The sequence below is a fragment of the Elgaria multicarinata genome, chromosome 3, assembly GCF_023053635.1.
Source record: "Elgaria multicarinata webbii isolate HBS135686 ecotype San Diego chromosome 3, rElgMul1.1.pri, whole genome shotgun sequence".
In the NCBI taxonomy this organism is placed as follows: Eukaryota; Metazoa; Chordata; class Lepidosauria; order Squamata; family Anguidae; genus Elgaria; species Elgaria multicarinata.
Genome location: NC_086173.1, coordinates 54,410,429 through 54,427,294, shown reverse-complemented (window position 1 = coordinate 54,427,294; position 16,866 = coordinate 54,410,429). Strand labels below are relative to the sequence as shown.

Here is a 16,866-nt window from a genome sequence, read left to right as displayed (position 1 = left end):
GGATGGAAGCGCCCTGAGAACGACGTGAAGATTCCCCCTTAGTTGCAAAGATTTAAGGAACCTAAGACCAAACCTGTTTATCAGGACAAGCCTTAACTAGGAGAGAAAGACTTTATGCTACGAATAGGAAAAAGCATCAGACAGCTCCCAGACCAGATCCAGCCCTTTGAATGGTGTTACCCGGCCTTCTAGCTGCCAGTCCAGAATAAAAGACATTTGTGGGGGAAATGGCAACGAGACTTTTCTGCAGGCCTTTGGAAGGAGGGCTGAGGGTTGGGCTCGAGGGTAGCATTTTATGCAAATACATGAGCGCACATGTATTTGCATAAAATTTGCATTTGCACCTTTCTGTCTTGATGTACATTTGGAAATAATGACTATACTTTAAATAGAACTGCAATACATCTCACCACCATGGGGAAGACTGTGAGCAGGTGACCTATGTGCTTCTTCAGTCTGCTGTCTAGGGCTAGATCTTTACCAAGCAGGATATGACACTTTGAAAACAGTTCAAAAACTGTATATGGACTGGAGTATGTCCTGGGCCCCAACAGTTGTCACTGCTGTTATGAACTGTTTTAAAGCAATAGTGTAGATCTGGCCTAGGTGATCGCAGCTGTTGATGAGCAACCGAAAGGCCCTGCTGCTTTTCCTTCTGATGGTTCTTTATTTTAAAACCAGACTTGGGCTGGACAGCCCTTCAAACAGAGGGCAGTCCTCTGCCAAGGAGAACACATATATACATGGTTCTGAAAGTAAACCCTGGCTAATTATTATTATTATTATTATTATTATTTATTTATTTATTTATTTATATAGCACCATCAATGTACATGGTGCTGTACAGATAACACAGTAAATAGCAAGACCCTGCCGCATAGGCTTACAATCTAATACCATCTCATCCAGCTTTCTTTACTAAGGCAAGAAATCCAGTACTGATGCAGGACCTCCAAAGTGGAACAGAAGTGTTAGAAGGCAGAGCAGAATTTCTAAGCCCAAATTATCTGAAATTAAAGCTGTCAAATTTGAATTCTGTATGTCCAGTGAATTGAAAATGAACATTTGAAGGAGTGCAGTGCAGGGGTAAGCAACCCATGGGCCACATGCAGCCCTCAGGGGGTCTTCCCTGCGGCCCACGGGCATCCTAGAAGCTGCCCTATTTCCCCTCTCTGCACCTTTCCCACTCTCCTACTTCAAATAGGAAAGAGAAACGTGGGACGTGAGTGCCCTGTTGGGGCCAGACAACCACAACTCTCCATCCTCCTCCAGAAAAACAGATTGGTGAATAAGGCTCTATGTGTATGTATGTATATATATATATATATAGAGAGAGAGAGAGAGAGTATAATAAACAAAAAAATCAACAGGTGAAGTCCTTTGTGCCATGAGGTTGCAGCAAGGAGGAATGGTGTCCCTGTGTAATTTTCCGCACAGCAGTTGCAGGCCTACAAGACCTGCCAGAGATAAAGAGGGCAACTCTCGTTCAACCAGACATGGGTGCTGAAAAGCAACGCCAGCAGCAAGCTGGAGAGTAAACACAACAAGGAAAAGGAGACTGCCAGGGACCCTGAAGTTCATGTAAGAAAGGCAAGAAAGAAATGGAGAGCCGAGAAGTCAGGGAAACGGAGACTACGGCAGGGAGACAGCCGGGCTGCCATCACCCACAAAATCATGTCAGCACCTCTTGCAGAAGTGAGTGAAAATGGAGGCTGCCCTGCGATGCACTTGATCGTTCTCAAGCTGGAAGGAGTTCCTGTCTGTCTGTCTCCAAAGCAGTTTGAAACTGACAAGACTCTGATCCCTTTGCTCCCTGACAAGCAGCAGGTCAGGCTCCTGTCATTTCCAATCCACTCTAGGCTCAGCCCTGGCAGAGCACGCTTGGGTTGCTTTTAAAAGGGGAAAGGCGTGGAAGCAAGAGATGGAAAGGGGAGAAAACGTACAAGGAAACGGAGATGAGAGACCAGGGGAATGGAGAGTGACAGAAACGGACAGGGGCCTTAATTAAAAAATCTACCGAAGGGAGCAGGCGAGACAAACAGAGAAGGAAGATAAATGATGCAAGAAGGCTGGATGTAACAAAACTCAGAGGAAACGTTCAAGAGGAAAGGAAAATATTTGGACAGAAAGCAAACAGGATGGATAGATGGAGAATCAGACTAGCCATGGGTGTTGGTGTCAATGCTGTTACCTCGCTGGAGGCCTTACTGGGCTCATAAGAGTACTGGGAGTGAAGGCATCGTTCCTGTAAAACTGTATGAAACGTTATGCTTATGCATGGAGTTAATGCGGCAGAGGGAGAAGGCACGGCTGAGGTATTGCGAGCCAGAAAATTATTGCCCTGATCAGAAGCTTGCAGGCAGAAATCAGCTTGAACTTAAAGGCTGTGAGAAGTTAGCAAAACTGGGGGGGAACCATAAGAAAAGAGGATGTGCACAAGGCGGAGCTGAGATGAAGGGAACTTTAGCCCCACTTGCTTTGGGCTTTCCTGTAAACTAGTAATTTCCCAGCGGAAATTGTAGGGTTATTTGAGGGTTGTTTAACCCTCCAACAAGCCATGCCTCCCAAATTTGGACAACTTGATAAGCCGTAGCCAAGCAATGATTATGCAACTTGAGCCTAGCACACACAGCAGCTCACAACAAGTTACCATGGCTTATTCATTCATTCATTTATTATATTTCTATACCTCCCAATAACTGAAGCTCTCTGGGCAGTTCACAGAAATTAAAACCACGAAGTATAGCATAAAAACAATATAAAATATAGGATTAATACAAAGACTTAGTACAATTAATGCAAAGACTTTTGTTCCATGTTATAGGGAGGCTTCTGCTTTTTGCACAAACACTAACTGGGTTCACATAATTATGACAGCCCTCCATGGCTTAGTTTACCCGCAGGGGCTGATGTGTCGTGCTGAGTGCCCACGGTCACCATTTTTGTATGGCATTTGAGAACCCAGGTGGCAGGGGCTGTGTGAGGGTCAGACAACCCATGAATAACCCGTGGCTTGTTTTAAGGTTGAGAGTTGCCTAACCCTCAACCCTACCGCCTATGTTTGCACAACATGGGAAGCCAGATACCATGCAGAACTGGTGCCTGTGGGCATCTGGCACAACGCAACAACCCCTGCAGGTAAATTAAGCCATGGTGGGCTGTCATTTCGTGTGAACCAGGTAACTGACAAAGACATCCTGCTGGTTACAATTAAAAGACATCTTTCCAGTTACGATTCAGTGTTCTTTTCCCCCTCTTCCCTCCTATCTTTTTTTAAAATTTTGTGTCATGTATTAAAGTATTATAAGCCTGAATACAGGACTAACTTGTTTTTATTGATCTGTAAACTGGCCTGGGAGCCTTTCCAGCTGAAGGGCTGGAAACACTTTAAATAAACAAATAAGTATTCTCCTATTGATTTCAGAATGATTTAATTTTTATGTCAGTTTTGTTTACCTTTATTATTTTGCACAGAGACTGACCTGTCAGTCCTAACTATGTAGACAACAGAAGGACATTGAACGCAAGTGATTGCTCATATTATGTTGGAGGGTGAATAAGTGCATGAGCACAAGCCCCTGGTGATCTTGCTGATGTTATTAAGTCCTATAATACTATGAGTTTTTTTAAACAAGGCCATAAATTGGCTGTTAATCCACTGTATCTACTTTCAGTTTTGTCACAGAACTGAAATCTGAGCAGTACACAAAGTGTTTCCTTTCCTGCATTTCCTCTATATCACCTCTAGGTGGTACCGTGATATAGTGGAATAGTGTAAATACACAAGTGAAAAAAGCGTCTCCTTTCACAACTAAATGTTGCATTTTTCCTGGGCCAAAAAGAAATTCATCAAAAGTGCTAGTTAGAAGCAAAATTGGAGAAAATGATGAATGCACAATAAATGCATCATGTAGAAAATTTGCAAGCCCATGAAGGTTTCTCTGCAACTTCCACTGCTTGGGAAAGTAAGGAGGTTGAAACATTAGCATCCATGGGACATATGGCCTCCCATCAAATGTCCCTAGTTTCCCTTTGTCTCTCTCTCTCTTTCAAAAGTTCTTTTTCTAGTTGTACATAGATCCTGCAGAAATGATAGCAATGGAAGCTGATGGCAAAGCCAGTGCAAAAGTAAAATTTTGCATAATTCATTATATTCTTCAAGTTGTACCAGTTGAAGCCACTGTCTTGACTATTCTAAGCTCCATCACCTCGGTTTCGCCATGATCAGTGGTGTAATGGAACCAGGGCTGACAGGGATGCAGAGAAGATGATATCAAGTTGGTCAATTGCTATGACAGCATTGGCACATGCTCTTGTCCAAATCAATTAGTGCTCTGTTTTTTAGCTGCCCTCCTGGTAGATGATGATGATGATGATGATGATGATGATGGGAATGGGTCATAGCTCTGTGGGTGGAACACCTGCTTTGCATGCAGAAGGTCCCATGTTCGATCCCAGGCATCTATAAATTCATGCCTGAAAACCTGGAGAGCTGCTGCCAGTCAGTGTCAACAATACTGGGCTAGATGGCCCAATGGACTGACTCAGTATAAAGCAACTTCCTGTGTTCCTATGATGATACTATGTTTTTCATAAGCATTTGAGTACACAGAGTTTTTCTTCCCTTCCCTTCGGTTGCAGCAATTCCAATCTGAGTGACCACAGTACATCTATTCCTTCTTCAGACAATGTGTGTAACAAAGTTTGAGAAATGATCGTTTTCCCACAGCTCCCTGGAGCATCGCAAATAGGCTTTTGCTCTATTCTCATGGCAATCAAATGCTTGAAGGATTTCCTCAGTTATTTCCAATTGCTCTGGAGTTGCCTTTGCTTTTACAGACGGTTCAGTCTCTTGTGCTATTTCCCCTATTGTTATTTGGATCACGTTTTATTGGCTGGGTAACCCCATAGGCTTATTTGTTAGACCATGTGTTTTCAAGATGTCACTTAGATCTTTAAATCTGTTTTCCTGAGAATTTTTTATTTCATTTTTCAAGTTCCACCAGAATACACCTGCTTCTTTATGGTTGCTTAGATGTGTAAAAACATCTGCCTTAATTAGAAAGGTATTCGAAAGGTGCTGCTTTTTCTAGGGCACCAGGTTGGGGAACGGCTGATGTACATAATCATCCCCTACCATGCTTGCCAAATTTGCACAACCATGCCCATTTTAAAATCTACTTTTGAAAATATTTCACAGAAGCAAGGCTTGCATGGATACACTTCATTGATATGGGCTTGAAACTATTTTAATAGATATGGGAAGTAAGGATTAGGTTTGCGTAGCTATGGAAAGATACACATATCTGTAAGTGCATCCACAAAATTTCCCAGCTCTTTTTCTGTTCTGTTCTGCTCACCCATTCATATCCAGTTGGCTGAAATGTTCAAAACTCTCCGGGAATCCTTAAATACATTTTCATCCTTTATATGATTAAATGAAGCTGCCCGTGTTAATTTGGTAGCCCATTCAGTGAAGGTTCCGATTTCAGTGGAGCTGTGAATCCATTCTGGGTTTCAGTCAGAACCCAATCTCAGAATAGAACTCTGTTAGACTTCTGGCTGGTTCTGAGTGAAACCCAGAATAGATTCACAGCCCAACTGAGATCGGCACGCACCAGCAAAAGCCGGCCCTTGGACTGGATTTAGCACAGATCCCCAGAACAAACGCTCACGGCTCACAATTTGGAGGTTTAAGACCATTTATTTGGAAAAGGGTAGGTTACATGGGATTAGCATACTAAAACTATTAAAACATGCATATATATAAGAACCCAGAATAAGCAAGCCAGAAAACTAAAACTACAGTTCATACATCACCCAACCTTGGAGTCAGCCAGCCGCGCCGAACTCCCCCCCCAAAAAAGTATGCTTTATAGTTTCTTTTTTCTCACTCCTTCCCCCCTCCCCTTGGCTTTTCATACGTAGATCTTTCACACCTCCGCCTGAGATGTTAATGTCTCTAAAGGCCGGGCGGACATGCCTCAGGCGGTTCCTGGCATCACCATTCTCCCCCATGCAGCTGGACTGCTTATCTCCCTTTTCCTATGAACCATAATAATAAAATTAACATGTTAAAAGACAGGCCAGCCCCAGTTTCATTCACCCATCCCTTACAGGAGCCACCAACCTCCACTGAGCCCATCCCACTTTTAAGCAACCCCACACAATCTTGATGCACTGTGGAGTCAGTTTTGTGCACCTATGTAGCAAATTTTATTTGGAATGAATATAGCATAAGAAAAATCCAGGGTTTAGGAATGTAGGAAAATAGCCAAACCATTTATCCATTTAGTTCAGTATTCCCTGCACTAACTGGCAGGGGCTGACCTGGATTTGAGATAGGGCTTGCTTTTCCAGCCCTACTTGGAGATGTCAAGGATTCTCTAAAGGCTGAACATAGGCATACATTTAAGAAAATTCTAGCAAGCAATTCATTCCTGGAGCCCCATTACTTAGTCTGAATCTGACTTATCCTGAGTGGAACTTCAAAAGAAAGAACTTGCTTCATTTAAAAATCCATATAAAGTAGTTTATAATTATTGTGAAACTCCACAGGCATTAATGTGATTGACCGCCAAGTAGGTGTGCCTGGAATTCCACTCCAAATCATATGAGGTGGGGCCTAACTGTTGCAAATTAAAGAATGAATGTGCTTTGTTTTGGTACACACAATTGCCAAGAGCTTGAGGTCTGGGAGAAAAACAAGGAACTCCCCCTCATAGTTGGGTTTTCTGCTTTCACATATCCGTCTTCCAGCATTCAAAACTGATTATTGCAATTCCAGGAAAGGAGGGAGTTTACTTTTTTCACCATCTCAGATTTCAGAAGGTACCTCTCCTGCCAGTACAATGAATCAGAAGGCGAAGGCAGAAAGATGCACAGAAAAACAGATATAGCTGGGAAACATTACAGTGAAAGATGCCTTTAGCTGAGCATTTCCTGGTTGCTGGATTTGAAGGTTCATAGCAAAATAGCTGGACTCCTCCTGGTGGTAACACTTTGTAATCGGTTCTGTATAACATTGAATGAAAGGCACAAACATTGTTAAGTGTCTTTTTAAAGTGGAAATAATCCCCTTAGCTTCGGTAGAAACTAAATTTGACCCATAGGTGGGAGGGCTGTTGCAAAAAGGATGTCTGGAGTCTCAAATATCTTCCATGCAGTTAGTTGAGATTCCAGCTTGCTGGTGTGAGCCTGTGGTGAGAGCCAAAGCCTTCTTTGCTCTCAGCCATGGGCGACAAGCCATTAAACAGGAGCTGGTAACTTAAGAGAAGAGTGGAACTGGTTGAGTTCCTGGAGAGGTGAGTAGCTATACACACAATGACCTACAACTGTTCAGAGGGCGAAGTCTGGATAACTCTATTCCCTATTGGGAGGTGCATGTGTGCTGATCCCCATCCTGTTACACGGTGGGAAATCGCATTTCCTTACCATGGCTTCTCCACCCGTGCTTTTGTCTCTCATTACTTCCTCTTTCAAAAGAGGAAGTAAACAATCAGCACGTGACTCATTCAGTGGGCCGTTTTGATTGCGCTACTTCTCCTGCGCACAGCAGGAGATAGCGGCAAGTACCGTCTCAAAAATCATTTGGATTTACTGGGCTCTTTTTTTGTTGCGTGGAGAAAGCTAAAAGGGGTGGGAGGCGTGCAGGACTCAGACAACGACATGAATAGGATCCGTGAAAATTTGCGAGTGCCCAGTAACGAGCATGCAATAAAACACTCATCTGATGAGCCACATGGAAGGCCCTAAACCTTGAATAGCCTAGGCATATAGACGATTCTGTTTTATAGAGTTTTGATTTTAATCAAGTTTATTTTAAGTCTAAATAAAGGCTAAGTCCCTCTTAATTGGGCAGTTATTTGCTATGGTTTGAGACATATAATATCTTTTTTCCTAAGGGTAGAGACATTTGGGGGGTGTTAAGGGAAAGTAAGATGGGTTCGAGAAAATGCCCATGTAATTTTCTACACTTATTCCCCCCCAACAAATTTAAAACAAAGGAAAACAGAAGAATTTCTTCCAAAACCAAGGAGTTCAGTATTTCTGTTTCAGAGAAGTTCTGCATATTAAAAGCAGACCATTTGGCACCATCAAATATGAATTAGAAGCCAAAACTGAATAACGGAAGAGAAGATAGAAATAAGGATACCAGAATCAAACCAACATATTAATATTATTTAGAACTTCTTGCAGAACATAGCTTCCTTTTTGCTAAGGCCTTACAATTGATTTACCAACAACTGGAAAATATTGCTATAAATATAAACCAATTAGCTATTTTAAGTAAACTTGATAGCTAGAATAAAAGGTAGAAGATAAACAGACTAGAAGGGGAAATATAAACCAAACAAGTAATAAATGGGAAGATTTAGGGAGAACAAAAATGAGCTAAATACTAAATAGAAGAATAGGAAAGACAGTGATTTAGTTTTTCAACCAAAACAGATTATCTGGAATATACATCCTTGGAGGGGACATTTGACCTCCTGCGATTCAAAATCTCTTCATCTGAGCCAGCTACATTTTGACCCTGTTCAAACAACACACTAAGCCATGGTGATTACACATTTTGAGCTAAACATTATTGTTTATTGTGAAGTGTGAACGATGATTTAGCATGCTGTCTGGACCATTCCTAACCATGGTGGTTACATAATCACAGTTTAAACACGCTCACGAACCATTTGCTGCAAAAGAGTTAGTGGCCTGACCATGGATTAGCGTGTTGTCTGAAGAGGCCGTTTATTTGAATTATAAGCAAATAGCTATTAGAACTTTAGAAATATTGAATGATTTTCCCCCAAATAAAAAGATTCTGGTAACGTTTGGAAGTGCAAAAATCCCTGCCTTAATTCTTGGGTGGGAGAAAATATATTTTGCACGATGGAATTGTCCCTTATCATTTTTTGTGTGCATAAAGTGACAGGATGAAACAGCCCCTAGTTGGGGGAGGGATCCTATTGACTGGGAAGAAATATTAGTTTCTCAGAGAATTTCAAAATTCTAAACCTACTGAAAATGGCCTAGAAGTAGTAGTGAATGATGTCAACTCACATAAAGAACCAGCTGAGGAAGCTTTGTTGAGGAGTCATGTGGTGCTCTACCCTTTATGGAACAGAGATCTATCCTTCAAAAATTAATTATTTCTGCAAAAGGAACTAACAGATAAGAGTAATTTTGGGAAAGGGAGTTTGGGAAGGACAGAGGCCATAGCTAGACAGGGCAATATCCTGGGGCGATCCCCGGGATCATCCCTGTGCGTCCACATGACGCACAGGGGATCCCAGGAGCAAGGAGAGATGATCCCTCCCTTGCCCCGGGATCTTGCCCTAGCCTTTGAGCCCACTTTTTCCACAGTCTCGGGCTGATCCTGGAATGTGTGGGTGGGCGTTGCAGTTTGTCCCAGCTCCTCGCAGTTACTCGCAAGGAGCCAGGACCTTTTTAAAATAAAAAATGTACCTTTTGCACACGAGCGTTCTGTGCTCTTCTTCTTTAACAAAAAACCACCACAAAATGATGGGTGCAACGTCCTCTCCCTCTGAGGTCATTGCACGCCACGTGTAAACAGAGAGTAATCAATGGGTATTTCATATAGGTGCTAGAAGTTACAGCTCTTGTAAAGAAGAAATGGAAATACAAGCACTGTTATTGATTAATGTATATATTCCATCCCAGAGCTGTCCATCATATGATCCCTTAGTCCGGAATCAATTGGAAGATTATTTATTAAACATGCAAAATGAGTATCCCAATAGATAAATTCTGTTAATTTGAGAGTTTAATGTCCTTACTGGTAAGGATTTAGATACCTTAATTAATATAGGAAACGCCTTTTTGGAAGAAGATAGGATGATTAATTTGATCTCAAAGAACTGTAAAGTAAACAAATTTGGTTTATTTAGTTAGTAGATAGGTTAGATTTAATTATTTTAAATGGGAACCGTGTTTAAATGTTTTGGATGGGGAGTTCCTGCCCTCTTTTTGAAATATCATCATAATTATTAAAAACTGATAAAAAATAAGGTGGAGGCTTTTATTAAGGAAGGCTGGATGGAGTTGGCACAGGCATTGGAGATGATCTGGAAGTTGGTGAATGATACGGAAAGTCATTTCTCTCAAGAATTTGATTAAAAAAAACTATGTGGGAGGACTTTTTTTTCAGTTAAACTGGTTAACTTCCTGCCTCCATTGTTGAAATCTGTTGGTAATATGGCCACCTACAATAACAGATGAAATTGGAGCCTTCTTTAGATTAATGGGAAATTGTGTTGCCTTACCAGGGTTTTGCTTCCTGCTTCCCTTACACAATTTTCTGGAATGGAAATTGAGGGAGTATGGGTTTTTAGGGACCCATGATTAGTGTTTTCATATCAGGAAGCTGAACACAACATGTAGAATTTACAAAGGAGAAAGTGGCAAAAACATCTTTGGGTATTTTATGTTTTTATGGAACTAGAGATGGACATCTAGCAGCACCACTACTGGAGCTGTATAATAGGAAATTCGTTCCACAATTACTCTGTGGGCTTTGGGGGATGGAGCTTGCCAAAACATTTCTGAGGCAGAGACTGACTTGTATAAGAATCACTCCTTTTATTACCTTGTTATTTAAAGGATTTGCAGAGACTTTGAGATAAGATGGACTTTACTAAAGCTCAGTTAAATCTGATGCCTACAAGGAGGGGATCTACACTATTGCTTTTAAAGCGCTTTAAAGCACTTTGAAAACGTTTTGAAAACTGTATATGCAGTGTGTCCTGGGCCCCAACAGTTGTCAAAACTGTTATAAAGCGGTTTAAAGCAGTAGTGTAGATCCCCCTAAGGAAGATACAGGAATAGGTCATATTCTGAGTGTACCTGTCCTTCTGGTTTCAAACAGGTGGAAGATACCTGTTGTATAATGTGGTAAGGGAATAATATTTGGGTCAGATTTTAGAGAGCTATTTGGAGAGGTCTGTCCATGAGACTAATCTAGCTGCCTTGGAAGCAAGATAGATATCTAACGGCAAAGACTGCACATTTTTGCACAGAAGTCTGATGTGACCCATAAGGTTAATGATAGAGAAGGTTCTTCCCTTAAGGCAACAATATTTCATCCAGAGCATTATAAGAGTGACCTATATATATTGCTCCTATAATAATTTTTAAAACAATTTTTTAAACTGCATCCTGTTTTATGAGCCACTGACAACCTTGAAAGAGTCCCCCATCCACTATTTCTGAGCAACTATTTTAATTTAAATTTTTAACAAAAGGGACCTGTGGAATGCAGATACTGGAGTGTTCTTTTTGATGTGTGTCAGTCTAATCCATTTACATGACCAAGGCCAGAGTTCTTTCTCTTAACATAATTCCCAGCCTGCACCTTCATTAGCATGTCAGACTTACAGTTCAGCTTTTTTAAAAGAATCATAATCTCTTGTTGTGTGTAAAACTCTTTAAACAAAACTATGTGTACACACACACACACACACATAGATACAGACAGAAGGGGAGGATGTAATTACAAAGTGAAGCAAGAAGACTCAACACAATGTAAGAGATGAATGTGTCAGGTTCACTACAAAGGACACAGATGATGAAAACAAGATCTATTCAAAATAAGGAAACGATCCAAACAGAATGTGTATGGTTCAATTGCAGCTGATAATGACCTGGCAATAACAAATAATACTGATGATGAAAACAAGATTTATTTTTTAAGAGAAAAGATCTGCTCAGAATGGGTATTGCTCAATCACAACTATAATGAACTGGTAAAGTACAATGAATATTATACAAAAACACCTGGAGAGGGACAATCACTTTCTGTAGTGATTCAGCCACTCCCAGGCCACAGCTAGACCTAAGGTTTATCCTGGGATTATCCTGGGTTCGCCCCTGCCTGAGCACTGGATCCCCTGTGTGTCACCTAGATGAACAGGTTTGACCCCTGGACAATCCAGGGATAAACCTTAGGTCTAGCTATGGCCTCCGTCTCTATTCAGCCCAACTTTGATAGTGTCATGGATCTGCATATGCATTCCAACTCAGCAGCTTTATACTTGGTTCTTTCTTTGAAATGTTGTTGTTGTTGTTGAAGTATGGCAACTTAATTTTCAAGTCTGTTACTAAATGTCCAGGCAGATTGAAATGCTCCTTCACTGGTTTCTGACTGTTGCCATCTTTAATGCATGATTTCTCTACGTTTATTCTCTTGCACAGACACAATCAGTTCCAGCCAAATGTAAGTGGCAGAAGAGCATTGCTGGAACATGATGGCAGATATCACATTAGAAGATGTGCATCTGAATGAACCCTTAATGGTATGGATGTTGTTGCTGTTTTGGTCACCAGTAGGGATCCACATAGAAAATCATTCCTTCTGAAATACTGCTGAGAATATGGTTGCTATATGTTGGAGCCTTATCTAGTGGAAAACGCACCAATGCACACCAACCATATGGAAACACTACAATGAGGCAGCAGAACATCTACTGGCCCACCTCAGACCACCCCTCAGAAGACACTATACACTCCAAAATGCCTTCAGCCAACTCACAGCTCATTCTCAATTTCTCCCTGTGCCTTCAACACCCCCCCCCTCAATTTCTATTGGTTTCACCAGTTAGCATGATTGCAGCGAGGTAAAAAACAACAACAACCCATGTTGGCTTCTTTTCTCTGTCATGCAGGCTGGGTGTGTGCTAGTGAGATTTTGGTAATTACCTTTGCCATGCCATCTAAACCTGGGCTTGAAGCAGGGGTTGTGGGGTGGTTTAGAAGTTACCCCTGCTATGCCAACCACCAGATTTGGCCGATGTGGCAACCTGTAACATGGTGTGGGTAATTAATCAAATGCCAAGCATGCATGTAGCATGTGTGGGAGCATAGGAAACAATCCACCCTGTGTGGTTTCCCCCTGCATTCATGCAAACCTGGCCAATGAGACAGTTCACATGAACAAAACAAGCCAGTGTGGCTCATTTAAGCCACAAATAACCCTCAAATAACCCATGGCCTGTTGTTGAGTTATTTGAGGGATATTTTCACCTCAAACAAGCCATGCCACAAGACACCATGGCTCATTTAAGCCAAAGTGGCATGTTTGGTCATGTGAACTGGCCCAAAATGAGAAGCACTGATTGGGGACTCCACCCCTGTAGGTGGGAGCCCCCACAGACATTTGGAAGTATCATCCTTTAGCCTACTCCTGGACTCTAATTAGCCTTTGATTTAAGGCAAAACCATAGCAATAGACTCTTTTACATAATCAGACAGCAGCCTCTGACAAGTTGCCACACTGAGGAGGCCAGAATCTCTTCTCGATCATCCCAGAGTGCAGAACACAGAATAATGGGCTCAAGTTACAGGAAGCCAGATTCCGGCTGGACATCAGGAAAAACTTCCTGACTATTAGAGCAGTACAACAATGGAACCAGTTATCTAGGGAGGCCGTGGGCTCTCCCAGACTAGAGGCATTCAAGAGGCAGCTGGACAGCCATCTGTCAGATATGCTTTAAGGTGGATTCCTGCATTGAGCAGGGGGTTGGACTCGATGGCCTTGTAGGCCCCTTCCAACTCTACTATGCTATGATTCTATGAACGCACAACAGTATGCTTCCCTTGTAACTATAGCAGACTTTTTTGGATTTTATTACAATGATCATCTTAAAACAAGTACGAAACCATAATCTCCCAAGTCTGGCTCAATATAGCTTAGAAAAACAAAGTGTTAGTTTCTTCCAGAGGCTTGTAAATTGAACGGAAAGGGAGGGAGAAGGGGCACTTTTAGCCCATAAAAACAAGGGGTCTTGTAGGACCTTAAAGCAAAGGTCTCCAACCTTTTGGGGGATATTTGCCATTTTGAAAAAGGGCCCTGAGCACCACCATCAATTGACTGCTGTAGTGGGGTGGGAGGCCAATCACAAAAATGTTAGGAGTGCCCACTCATCTGTGATTGTGTGTGTGTGTACATGAATCTTTTTCTCTCTCTAAAAAACCCCACATTCATTCTGGCATTCACTTTCATGGTCACTGTCCACTTTATCAGATGCATGAAGTGTTGGCTTCAAATTGGTAGATTTATATACATGTGCTGGAGTGAAAGGAAGAGATGTAACTGTGTTGTGTCAGAGGGAACTGAAATGCAAAAGGTTCAGACAGTGATAATTATCTGAATAGCTGCTATTCAAAAAACATTGTTAATGCAGGATCATCAATTGGGTGTTATCATCTGTCTTTGAATTTCCTTTATTCAAGAGTGGCCACCTGGAGGCCATTGACAGAGTGCCCTTGTAGTTGAAATGTTCCCACTTGTTTCTGAATGTCCTGAAGCAACAGGATTTGAGCCTTTGGCATCCATAGGCATTCAAATTGGGCATAACAATGGTCACTAAGCATGTAGAAGCAGGCAGTGCATTGGCCAAACATACTGTATAGGTTCTTCTAAGGAATAACTGAATGTGGTCTAAAATGTGGTGGGAAGTCACTGCCTCTCCTCTGCCCTCACTAATTAGCACCTCTGCAGCCCACATAGCTGCTAATGTTGAACTGATTTGGTAATTATAACCAATAGGTTGCCACTTTGCTCCTTGGCAAAGTTTCAATGGACATCAAATTGGTTTAGAGTGTTCTTAGAGAAGCTTGCCTTCCGTAACATCTGTCTGCATCTCCTTTGAAAGAGAGGTCCACCAAACATTTTCAGATGCCGGGGTTTATATAGTATGTGTGAACATTTCCTTGCATGTCTCTTTTTATATCCATCCATAGGGTTAACCATATTCACATCAGTGCATCTACCTTTTCCATCTATCTCTTTCCACTACCATCCATCCAATGTATTCTCTAATGCTACATATACACACCTGCAAATAGAGTTGAAATGTCATACAGACAGAATGAACCATCCTCTGCCCCACAAATCTATATAGCGTTCCCCCAAAGCAGCAGAAACATTTCTCTTTGCTTTTAATACACTCTTCCAACCTTGCCTGAAAAAATGTGCTATTTCCTATCTAAAAAAATAAAATAAAAAGCCAACAAGTTAATACACCAATATGTTTTCTTTACAAGTGCATCAAACCAGATTATTACTCTGATATCTGATTTAAAGATAAAACAAAGGCAGGAAAAATATTTTATAATTAGAAACATTCCCTTGGAGGCAGGATATAATTCAGATAGTGTAGAAGATAAACATTTATACAATCGGTCCTTTTCTTTTCTCCAAATCCCCCCTCCCTCAAAAAAAAGAGCACAGGGTGGTCAGGTTTTTTTTCTTGCTGCTGTTGATAAAAACAATTTCCTAACCGAGGAGAGATGTGGGGGGGGGGGGGGGGAAAGGCGCAATAAAAATGCTCAATCTCAGCTAAGCCAGCTGTTGGGATAAGTTTAACTGTTCTCTTCAGATGCTGCATTTTCTCTGAGCTATTTACAAACAGTGAAAAAAGAGAAATCTCAAGGCACAGAATACTCAAAGCAGAAGCTTTCGACACTCAAGATCACCTCTATTTAATATTTCTCTCTCTCTCTCTCTCTCTCTCTCTCTCTCTCTCTCTCTCTCTCTCATATACACACAGAAAGAGGAGGAGGAGGGGAGGGAGGGAGGAGGGGAGGAGAGAGAAAAGTGAGCTCACGTTCACACATTGGTAAAGAGGCTGGTCTTGCAATGCCTTTGAATATTTTACTTTTTGTCAGTTTCCTTTCAGAGTCATACACACACACATGCTGAAGTGAACCACAGCAATGGGCTGCACTGGAAGATCTGAAATCTGATCACACACAATTTATCTCTCTGATTATCTCTAGTACATACCTCCGCCTGTCTATATAGACAGACACACATACACAGAGAACAAGGCAGGAACAGTTTCAGCCATACCATCACCACCTAACAGAACACCTTATCTCTTCTTGCTTCACACACACACACACACACACACACACACACACACACACAGAGAGAGAGAGAGAGAAAGAGAGAGAGAGACTCACAAATCTCTTTCTCTCCTGGCTTCCCCGGAAGATTCTGCTGGCTGTTTTTCATGGAGAAAGTCCAAGGAGAAATGGAGATTGAGAGATGGGAAAGAAACGAAGAGATGTCAGACGCAGAGAAAAAGGTGATTCAGGAGACATGGAGCAGAGTGTACGCGAACTGCGAGGACGTTGGGGTCTCCATACTGATCAGGTATTTAAAATGGCACAAAAGAAGCCAAAAAAAAATTAAAAGTAACATTGAGGGTTGGGTGTCAGTATTGGCTCTGCTTGGGAATGATTTCACTGCATTTTGATTTCAAAATATGAGAGAAGGAAATAGAAGGGGAATACCTCTGTTACTGTAGTTGATGAGAATCAATATTTCAGCCAGAAAGGTCATCTAATCCCGTGTGTATGAAGTGGGGGTTTAGAAGGGATCATTGCATGGTATTCTGCTCAGCGGTTCTGACTTAGCTCTTTGCTAATAGAATTATATATACACACCAGATTCCTGGGTGAAATAACACAACTTATGAGCCAAGACAAATCCCAAACAGGGCTGCTGAAGCTTGTCGGTACCATCTGCTCATCAGCTGGGTTGCAGTGTCAGTATGAAAGATAATGCTGAAGTTGTCTCCTGGGGCTGGCATGAAGGTTGCGAACCAAGGGGGGAATGGAGTGAGCCAAACACCGACAGGTAAATGAACACTGGATGCAAGGTTGGCTTAACCTGTATTGGAAATGGCACGGGGAAATGGCTAATGCCACAGAAATCAATCAGAAAGGCAGGTGAAAGAACCAGTCTGCTTATATGTGGCCAACCAGGCGGAACAAAAAGGCAGGAAGTGAAGACCCTTAGTTTAAAACGGGCATGGGTTCGTATCAGTGAGTGGGATTCCTAAC

At 41.8% G+C, this 16,866-nt stretch overlaps 1 protein-coding gene across 2 annotated transcripts in view; it reads left to right on the top strand.

The window, feature by feature from the left end:
* The first annotated feature begins 15,694 nt into the window (after window positions 1-15,694).
* The window catches only part of CYGB (cytoglobin), a 62,698-nt gene continuing 61,526 nt past the window's right edge, over window positions 15,695-16,866 (top strand). For both annotated transcript variants that reach the window (XM_063120349.1, XM_063120348.1), the window contains exon 1: window positions 15,695-16,174. In XM_063120349.1, coding sequence (XP_062976419.1) covers window positions 16,032-16,174 — 143 coding nt within the window. In that variant the 5' untranslated portion in view covers window positions 15,695-16,031. The remainder of the gene's footprint in view (window positions 16,175-16,866) is intronic.